We start from the raw sequence: 9836 nt of genomic DNA, 5'->3' as shown, positions 1-9836 counted from the left end.
TCTTTCCAAACAATACCAAACACACGGCCTAAGTGTGGCCGGGGGGACAGAGTCAGATTGGGGACCTGGACATTACACACCCAGGGGGCCCTTGGCGGAGGCGGACAACTTAACAACTGGTCTGCAAGTCAAAAGAGAGGAGAGCTGGTTAGTGGGGTGAGCAGCAGGGTGGGGCAGGGGCTGTGGGGTGCAGGCCCAGATGCAGGAACTGACCAGCGCAGTCAGACCCGGGCACCCACGGCAGCCCTCCCTGGGGCCCACTCCTGGGGGCGGGCTGGCTGTGTGCTGGCCGAGCCATGCGTGGGGGTGTCCGCGTGGTGCTGGGCGTACTGGAAGAGCCTGGGACCTGAACTCAGGAAGAGTGGGGCCAAGCCTCTTGGTGTCCCTGAACCTGTTTCCTCATGTGTAAGGGGGGACATTCATCATCCTGGCACACTGCCCCCTGCATGGGGTAGCTGTGAGGAGCCTGCCAGCCCGGGGAGGGGAAAGGCTCTGGCCACCCCAGGGCATGGGGCACCAAGGGCTGTCTTTGTGGCTGTGTCCCCAGGGCCCTGCAGGGAGTAAAAAAGCCACCCCAGGAAAGCGCTGGCACCTGGACAGGAAACGTGCTGGTGCCCGTGTGCTGTGCAGACGGGTCCACACCTGCACCAGGACAGGCGTGTGCTCCTGTGGGCTGGGGCCTGCCTCTGGCCTCCCTCTGAGTGTCTGGGTCTGAGTCTCAGAGCGCAGGGTGGGTGCCTGTGTGCGGACAAGCTGCTCAGAGCCCTAATGGAGCTCGCGGGGCGCGCTGTGCCCTATTGGCCCTGCCCAGGGTGCTGCAGGGGCCGGCGGAGTCCCGGGCTCAGACGTACTCTCGGGCGGCAGCCGAGGGGCCAGGCCGGTAAGGCTGCGGGCTGCTGTTGGATCTCTCAGGCTCCGGGCACGTGCAGCAGAGGAAGGAGCCCCCCAGCATGGCCAGGCCCGCGGACGTCCAGCCCACGAACAGGGCCGAGCCAAACTCATACCTGCAAGGGGTAGGGAGGACGGCGTCAGGTGTGGCTGCAAGCCTGCCCTCCCCCAAGGATCCCCCCGTGGGGGCGGGGGGCGTGCAGGGAGTGGGGAGCTGAGATTGGGGGCCTCCCAAGCCTCCTCAGTCTCTCCGAGAAGTTCCGCTGCAGGCCCATCGCTCCTCCCGACTTCCACCCAGCACATCATCCCCACCCAGGGGGAACCCAGGCCCAGGGTGGGCCTGCTCCACGCAGACTCAGGCCCCTTTCCTCCTCCGGCCAGGGGCGGGGGTGCGGGAGGGCCGCCAAGTCCCGTGGGGAGGAGCAGCGCAATCCCTGCCATCTTTCTCTCAGTCCCCCTCCGGCGCCCGAACTCCCAGCCCGGGCTTCCCGCGGTCCTCGGGAGCACACCGGGCCCTCCACCTGGCGCTCCCGACTCCCCGCCTCGGGGCCGCCGCCAGCCTGCGCACCCCCACTCCCGCTCTGCGGCGCCCCGGGGCTCCCTGCTTCCGTGCCTTTGCTGGAGGCGCCCCCTCCTGGAGCATCCCCCCTTCTGCGCTTCCTCCGCTCCTCTGCCTTCAGGGCCCACTTGGGCCACCTCCTCCCAGGGACTTTCCCTGACCCCTCCTGCTGTGCCTCCTGCTGACTCTTCCTGGGTGGCCTTCAGCTCCTGGCTTGCCTGGCTCCCTCCGGAGCGCCCCGAGGGCAGGCAGCGCCGGATTCATCCGTGTCCCCGGGGCCCAGCACGGGGCTGCTTACCAGCTGCCTGGGGGAGTGTTGGAGGGACAGGGAGGAGTGCCAGCCTGGCGTCTGTCTCTGAGTTGAGCTGCCTCTTGCTTGGAGATCTTCGTGGCTAGAGCTCCGACCCCAGGGGACGAGCGCCGTGCCTGTGGTCTCCTTTTCTTCCCCTGCCACACCTCTGCCTTCTCCAGCCGGCCCTCCTGACTGCGATAGCCTGGGTACCTTTTCTCATTCTCCCTCCAGCCCAGGGCCCAAGGTCTGTTGGGATGTCTGGGGTTGACACTGTCCCATTCTCTGCTCCGGCACAGCTGAGAGGCGGTGTGGAGCCAGATGGGCCCAGGCTCTTCACAGAGCCCCGTATCCGGCCCTCACGCCCTGGGGCCTCCTAGTCCTGGCCCTTCCTAAACATCTCTGAACCTACTCTGCACTTGGAGCCTCGGGCCCAAGCCCGGCTCCAGACTTTTGCGCCTTACCGGGCTTAGCCTCTCCCCACCGTGCTGCATGCCGCGGCCGGAAGGATTGTTGGCTGCCTTCCACCCCAGGATGGGGAACCAAGTCCTCCTCTGGCTTAAGGCCCCCCACATCTGCCCTACCGCTTGTCCAGTCTCCATCTCCCAGCCCAATGCACCTGCCGCCTTGGGCAGGAGTCACAACGAGGGGTTTACCGAGTGCTCTCCGGAGCCCCGGCATTGTGCTGAGCCCTCCCTGCAACATCTCACTGAGCCCTCACAACCACGTCAGCTGGGTCCTTGGGTCCCAGCTCCATCTGACTGGAACTCGCCCTTCACACAGCCAGCACGCCCACATCTGGGATTTCAACCCGGATTCAGGTTGCTGAGCTCCTGCGGTGTCCTCCACGGGACTCCGGCCCCTTCAGAGGGTTCAGCCACACCCTGCCTGGCCCCCCACTCCAGAGAGCTTTGCAGTGACAGCACCTGCAGCTCCCCCCACCCCGTTTCTTCCTCCTCGTGTCCTGCTGGACAAAGGCAGCCGAGCGGGAGTCCCAGCTCCCTGGTCCAAGCCATGCGCTGGCCCTCACCTGGCGTTGACAGGTGTGCTGGGGTTGAAGAACTCCTGGGTCACTAGGGTGGCATACCACGAGACAGCTGTCAAAGTGCAGAGGCCTAAGGACAGAGGACGGAGCGCTCAGCTCGGCTCTGGCCCCCAGCTGGCCACCCAGAGCGGGGCCACCTGCCGTGGCCGAGATGGCGGACAGGGAGCCAGGGGCACTGACCTGCCAGGAGGAAGAGGACACCCCCAGAGACGGCAATGCGGCCCTTGGCGATGGGGTTGCTGTCTCCAACCCGAGTGCACTTCATGCCGACCACGCTGAGGACCATGGCCACAAAGCCCAGGAGCACGGCCACCACCATCAGGGCTCGCGCTGACTGGATGTGACCTGGGCAGAGCAGGGGGCACTGAGCAGGCTCTGGGAGAAGTGGGCAGGTGGGAGGAGCGCGGCAGGGAAGGGGCTGGGGCTGGGGCTGGGGCCGGAAGCTCCCCCCGGGCAGCCACCTGCAGCAGGTGTGAGGGGGCCGTGAGGACAGGGTGTGGGGCTGAGCTTCACCTCTACCCCCGCCGTTCACTACCCCTGCAGGTTCCTCCAGGTGGTGTGTGCGGTGCCAGGGTAGTCAGACTTCTCTCATCCGCTGCTCCCTGGCGGTGGGACTCCCTTTGGGGCCCGGCCCACCCCTCCCAAGCAGTGGGCTCAGTTCCTCCCAGGGCCTTGCAGATTCAGCAGGAGGGAGTGAGGCTGTCTGAGGTCCAGCTCAGCCCCACATTGGCTCTCAGGCAGGGACACCTCCCCCACCAGCCATTCTGGCTCCTGGTCACCTTGCCCTCTGCCCTCCAAGTCACCCACGGCAGCTGTACACCTGTGCGCAGGTCAGTCCTGGGCCGTGGGCAGCTCGGGGGAGCTGGGTCCCTGAAGGAGACCAGATGACCCGCCTGGACGGGTGTTGTGGGGGAGGGCCGTGTGATAGCTGCCCGCTCAGGCCTAGGCCACCCTGGGCAGAGGGTGGGTGGGTTGGCCCTGAGCTGGGGAGGGAGCTGCGATGGTGCCTGTTTACAAGCCAACTTGTCAAGTTCAAATGCACATCCCAGGAGGAGAGGGACCTACGTGCCCAAGCACCTGTGTGCACAGGTGTGTGTGTGGGGGTGTGTGTGTGTGGGGGGGTGTTGGCACACCCAAACGGAGGCATGCTTGTCTAGGTGGCAGGCCTGGCATGAAGGTGTGTGTGCACAGTGTGTCTGCATGCAGAGTATGGGGGGAGGTGGAGGGGAGCCTGAGTGCCAGGCACTCATCTATCTCATCTAACCCTCCACAGTCCTGTAAAGTCCTCGGCTCCCCTCTACAGATGAGGACATTAGAACACAGAGAGGGTTAGCGACTCCTTGAAGGTGATAGTAACAGAGCTGGGATCTGGACCCGCGGCTGCCAGAGCCTGGAGCCCCTGCCCTCCACGGAGCACCAGGCTGGCCTGGATTTTCAAAAGCGCACTCGGGCAGGGAGCTGGAGAATGGAGCCCAACGCAGGTCGCAGGCTGTGGGCAAGCTTGCTCTGGACTTCGCCTTCCCCCACAGCCCACCTTCCCAACCCAGCTGGAGGGAGGCCTACCTTCCAGGGCGAGCAGTGAGTCATAGAGTTTGCACTGCACCTGCCCAGTGCTCTGGGAGGCGCAGGACATCCAGAGCCCTTCGTAGAGGCCCACGGCCGTGATGATGGCGTCGCCCGCGTAGGAGGACTGCTTCCACTGCGGGAGGGCTGTGCTGGCAATGATGCCCACCCAGCCACCCAGGGCCAGGAAGTAGCCCAGGAGCTGGAGGCCTGAGTTGGCCATGGCCCAGGGGAGGGGGCTGCAGGTTCCAGGGCTCAGGGCTGGGCCAGGGTCCCTGGGGGTGCTGGGGTCATGGCCAGGTGAGAGGAGCTGCTGGGTGGGAGGGGAGGGGGAGCAGCGCTGGCCAGAGGCTGAGGAGAGGTGGGGAGGCCCGCAGCAGCAGCAGCAGCAGCAGCAGCAGCAGCAGCAGCAGCAGCGGCCTCAGCGGCTCTGGGCTCTAGAATGCAGGGGGAGGCCCAGGGGCTGGAAAGGCCAGGGGCCCCGCCCACAGCAGCTGCCTAAGCCAGGGCAGGGTCTCCAGCAGAGCTCCTGCCAGCCCCCTGGGGGCAGGGGGGCGGGGCCATGGCCCAGGTGGGTGCCCTTGCCCCACCTCCTAGGGATAGAGAGGGGAGGGGCTGGGAGGAGTGACCCTGCTTGCCCTCAGGGCCTTCCTGCCAGGGAACCCCCTTTAGGAACCATGCAAGTGCCCTACAATTCTAATTCCTGCCCAAGCACCAGCCCCGAGATAATGGATTTTGCTATTGCATGGCTGACCTGATCCTTGGGGTTTTCTGTCCTCTGACTCTAGGACAGAAAGGAAATGGAATTCTACTTTGCAGCAGGTAAGACTAAAGTTAGACATCAGGGAGAACTTTTTGGAGAGGGCTCTGAGGCCAGATGTGGAGAGACTGGGCTGGATGTTGGGGAGAGAGAGTCCCGGGTTCTGGGGGGCCATATGTATCAAAAGCAGGGGAGGCCAGGCCAGGGAATATGCACTGTGGGGTCTGAGATCTGAGGGGGGCAGAAGAAGGACCCATCAAGGCTGGGCCAGACCTGGCTGCCAGCCAGCAAGGGGCCTGGCCAGGGAGGTGGGAGATAGCACTGACCTTCTGGCATCAGCCCGAAGGAAGGCAGACTGTTCAGCCCCGTTAATCCCCTTGCTGGCTGGCTTAGCAGCTCCTGCTGGGGCTGGAGGCACCGGGCCCTGGCCCCCTGCTCCAGAACAGCCTGACCGGGAGCCAGAAGCTGGGAGCCGTGGCCTCCGCACATTCCTCGGTTTCGGGCTGCCCCTCCTAGTGCCCCGCCTCCCCCTTCTCTCTCCCACCCCAGCTCAGCCCTCTGGAGCAGGGGAATATTTAACTCTCCTCCAGCTCATTAGCAATCCCCTCACGTTCAGTTTGGCCCCGTGGGCTCCACCGGGCGTGGGTGCAGGGGAAATGTCACAATCCTGCTCCTACTCGGGCCAGCCCCCGGCTGCCCCCTCCAGCCCCAACGGCCCACCTGCCTTTCCTGGACCGCACTGGGGGAAAGCAGGGTCTGGCTGCCGACCCCCCACCCTCACCCGTAGGCTTCCTCCCCCACAGCCCGGCCCCCCTCTGCAGGGACTTGTCCCCAGCCTGCTCCTTCGCATTCTTCACGTGGCTATGCAAACGAGAGGGTGCCAGGCACTGCGCAGACAAGGGCTGCCCTGTGCCCGCCCGCCCGGGGCGTGGGCCCCTGGTATGGCCTGCAGCTCCAGCGGCTGGGGGCAGGGCTGGGCGCTATTTGGCCTGCAGTGCCGCACTCGGGGCAAACACTGGGCCCCCTGTGTGCTGGGAAGGCCAGAGCCACGTGGATCCAGGGACACACAGACCTGCTTCCTGGGACGGCCCGAGGGTCCCCAAATTCAAAAGGGGCCTAGAACTGTTGTCGAGAAGTCAGTCCTGCGTTGGGATCCCTCTTCTATCACAGGCCGTTTGGAGACCGTACGATCAGGGGGAACAGAGGACATGGCTGGGGCCCAGAGCGGAGACTCCTGGGGACACAGTGAGCACCCTTTCCGCGCACGAACTGTGTGGTCCTCAAGGCAGCTGTTGGCGCTGGGCAGGCCGGGAGGTAACCTACCCAGGTCGAGCACGCAGCAGACCTGTGCGCTAGCGCCACACTCATCCCACACCCTGATTTCTGAGGAGGACCCTGACGAATGAGGGGACTGAGAGCCAAAGAGGGGAAGTGAGCCACTCAAGGTCACACAGCTGCCCCCAGAAGTGAAATCTGGGGGCGCGAGGCCTTAGAGATGTGGGGATGCCTGCACGCCCCTCTGTCAAGGCCATCCCTCCCTCGCACTGGGCCCCAGAGCCACTTTGTGGTCCAGAATGAGGTTCACGTCCCCTCTGAAGCTCTTCTGGGCAACCCTCCTCTTTGCTATTTGAGGTTTCCAGGCTGTTCTGTCAGATATCCTCTCCTACCCTAAGGGCCTGCCCTCACCAAGGTTCCAAAGCCATTCGGAACTCAGATGGCGTTCCTGGGGGAAGTTTCCTACTCCCCCTGCGGTCCCCTGCAGTCCAGTGACTCCCAGGCATGCGGGGAGAGCAGGACCGTTCAGGGTCCCAGCCCAGCCTCCGTTTGGAGCTAACTGGAAACCGCCCTGGGGTGCCACACTTCCTAACAAGTGCCTTCACGTATGTGACTAAAAGCTTAGGCTTCTAGCTCTACCTTTGCCACCAAAAGGCTGTGTGACATTGGGCAAGTGCCTTAGCCTCTCTGAGATAAAACAGGGATAAAGGCACTGATCCTGTCAGGTTCATGAGGGAGTTACGGGGATCAAACAATGGGGGAAAGCGCTTTTGGAAAGCATACTGTGCCTGAAGAAATGGGGCTGGCTAAGGAAAGCTCTTCCCCAAAGACTCCCTCCTGGGCGAGAACCCCTGTGCCCTCTCATCCCGGGTGTGGGCGCGCTGCCTGTGGCTGGAGCCCCACAGCCCCTTCCTGCCCAGCAGTGCCTGGCAGAGAACCAGGGTTAGCAGATGCACACTGATCATCGACTGGTTTGGGGAGTCCACGTTGTTGCCTCCCTCCCAGTGGATCACTGGAGCTGTTTCCCTGCCCCCTCCCACTGCCCGTCGGGAGGGTCTGATTCAGTTGGTTGCCATCCAGCACACTCGGCAGCCACCACCTGAAATGCTGGGGGCTCAGGAGGTGGTGCTGGTCTTACTGCCCCCGCAACCCAGACTCCCTCTCCTGTGGAACCACAGGCTGGGAATGGAGAGGACTTGCCTCAGGCCCCACAGCTGGGAGGCAGTGGGGTGTCCAGGCGGGGCCAAGCGCCCAGAGCTGCCATCCCGTAATGCTCTGCGCCTCTTTCCACTCACAGCATTTGGCGTGTGGCTTGCTTCCTTCCCCGGGAAATGTAAGCACCTCCAGGCCCTACTACCAGCCTCATTTTTGGGTCCCACACCTCACCCAGGGTAGGGGTGGGGTGGGATCTCTGCAACATGTGTGGCTGCAGGGGGTGCCCCCTCCTCCCCAAACAACCCTGAGCACAGGCTGTCCTTGGCATCCCTGCTGGGAGCCCTGCCAGTTGCCTGGACCACTAGCCCGCCCCCCTTACATGCACTTATCCCAGGCCCAGACACTGAAAACGTTTGGCCTTTCATGAGTTAAACTGAGACCGTTGGCTGGCTCTGTGTGGTTAGCAATACATTGAAATTGTAAAGGTCATCTGCCTTGGTGTGGAAGCCTCTGGAGGACCAGAATCAGGCTGATGTAGTTTTCTGTTCTGTGGGAGTATCTGCTACGTGTTAAGTGTTGTACCAGGTGCTTTCCGGGGATTCTCTCGTTACTACGGTCAGGCATCCTGGGCAGTAAAGACCACAACCCCATGTTACTGAGGGGGGGGGGGGCACGCACTCCGGCCTCACACAACTCCAAGGGTGGAAGTGAGCTTCGCCCAGCTCCGCCCGGGGGCAAAGCTCATGCTCTTTCCGTCAGTGTGTCCTGCTCCCTATGGCGGGTGCGTCACCAAACAGGACGCGATCGCCAGTGACTAGCAGAGGAGTGACTGTCCCCATGAGGTCCTGCCCTTGAGCGCGCTCACGTATGCTGCTGTCTCCCCACTTCGGAACGGCTGATCCTCCACGTCGCGTGTCCAACGCGTCCTTGTCCCCGTGTAGGGCTGAGCTCCTGACACCCCTCTCGGGTCCCTGGCTTGCGGCTGGCCCCCTGTCCTCCGTTGGGCCCCCCCGGCCTCCTTGCCTCCAGCAGCCTCGGTCTTCTGCCTCTTCCTGTCCACGCGCGCCCAGTCTCCCGGCTTGGAACACCATCCACGGCCGGCAACGACCCTCAAAGTGACGGCTCCCCCGTCCTCCTCTCCCTGAACTCCCCGCCCACACACCGGACTGTGTAGCTGACATTTCTGCCTGGAGCCCTAACAGGCTCCTGGAACTCAAGCACAGCGCGCGCGACACCGGGCTCCCGGCGTCCCCGCCCAGCGCCATGCCCCCTGCAGCCCCTCCGCCAGAGGGCAGGCGGCTCCCTTCCTCCCACTGCTGAGGCTGGAAGCCTTCCTGATGCTCCTTTTTCTCACACCACCTGACCCATCAGCAACTCCTGTCGGCTCTACCTCAAAAATGGATCCAGAACCTGCCCTCTTCCACGCCCTCCCCTGCCAGCACCCTACTCCCCGCCACCTTCCCCTCCCGCTGGGGACGGCAGCAGCTTCCCTTGCCTCGTCCTTGCCCCAAAGCCCCTTCCCCGCACACACACCGTTCACCGAGGCTCACGCTCCTCTGCTGTCTCCCTGAGGCACGGCCCACGTGCCCACAGGGACCAACGAGGCCCCGAGACGCCGACCGCACGAGCTGTCCCCCTTCCTGCCCACTCTGTGCCACGTCGGCCTCCCTGCTGCTCGGCCCTCCTCAGGGCCTGACTGGCTTCCTTGGCCACCTCGAAGACTGACACGCACGTGCGCACACGTGTCCCTGTCTCCCCTACTGGAGCAGCAGCTCTGTGACGGCGGGGACTTGTTTCGTTGGCTCACGTGGTCCCAGCAGCAGGCACTGAGCTGGTGCTCGACCAACGGCTACTGGCAGACTGAATAAGTGAGGGCCCGGGAGGGGAGACGGGCTTGTGGCCAGAGGGGCAGAACCTTCACCCGTGCTCTTTCTGTCTCCGAGAGGTAGTGTGTTCTCCTGGGGCCCGGGGCCTCCGAGGCCAGACGGCAGGGCAGGACGCACGCGGCTGCCGCGGGGGCGGTGTGCCCGAGCTGGCTGCCGGCGGCGGGGGCTTGGTCATAATCCCCACCGTTCGGCCAGAGCACTCCAGTTTACAAAGGGCTGTCACAGCCGATACCGAACCCGCCCAGAAGGCGGGCAGAGTGGGGACCGGCATCCCCATTCCACAGATGACAGGTCTGAGGTGTCTGGGGCTTGGCGTCTGGCGCGAGGCTGCAGAGGCCTCGGCGGCGCCGGCCCCCCTCCCCGGGCCCCCCCCCCAGGCCCCCTCACGCCGCCCTGGAGTGGCCTCCGGCCCGGGG

At 64.4% G+C, this 9836-nt stretch overlaps 1 protein-coding gene across 1 annotated transcript; it reads right to left on the bottom strand.

Annotated features, from left to right (window-relative positions):
- Positions 1–72: 72 nt before the first annotated feature.
- On the bottom strand, positions 73–4567 carry CLDN19 (claudin 19). The gene is made up of 5 exons (XM_028123325.1): positions 4345–4567; positions 2962–3126; positions 2767–2851; positions 852–1004; positions 73–121 (listed from the first exon to the last, which is right to left on the bottom strand). The coding sequence occupies exons 1-5, from the start codon at positions 4565–4567 to the stop codon at positions 73–75; spliced, it is 675 nt and encodes a 224-aa protein (XP_027979126.1).
- Positions 4568–9836: the final 5269 nt, after the last annotated feature.

The sequence above is a fragment of the Eumetopias jubatus genome, unplaced genomic scaffold (assembly GCF_037043125.1).
Source record: "Eumetopias jubatus isolate StellerSeaLion01/CBP00866 unplaced genomic scaffold, mEumJub1_p1.0 scaffold_4, whole genome shotgun sequence".
In the NCBI taxonomy this organism is placed as follows: Eukaryota; Metazoa; Chordata; class Mammalia; order Carnivora; family Otariidae; genus Eumetopias; species Eumetopias jubatus.
This window is presented reverse-complemented; position numbering and strand designations above follow the sequence as displayed.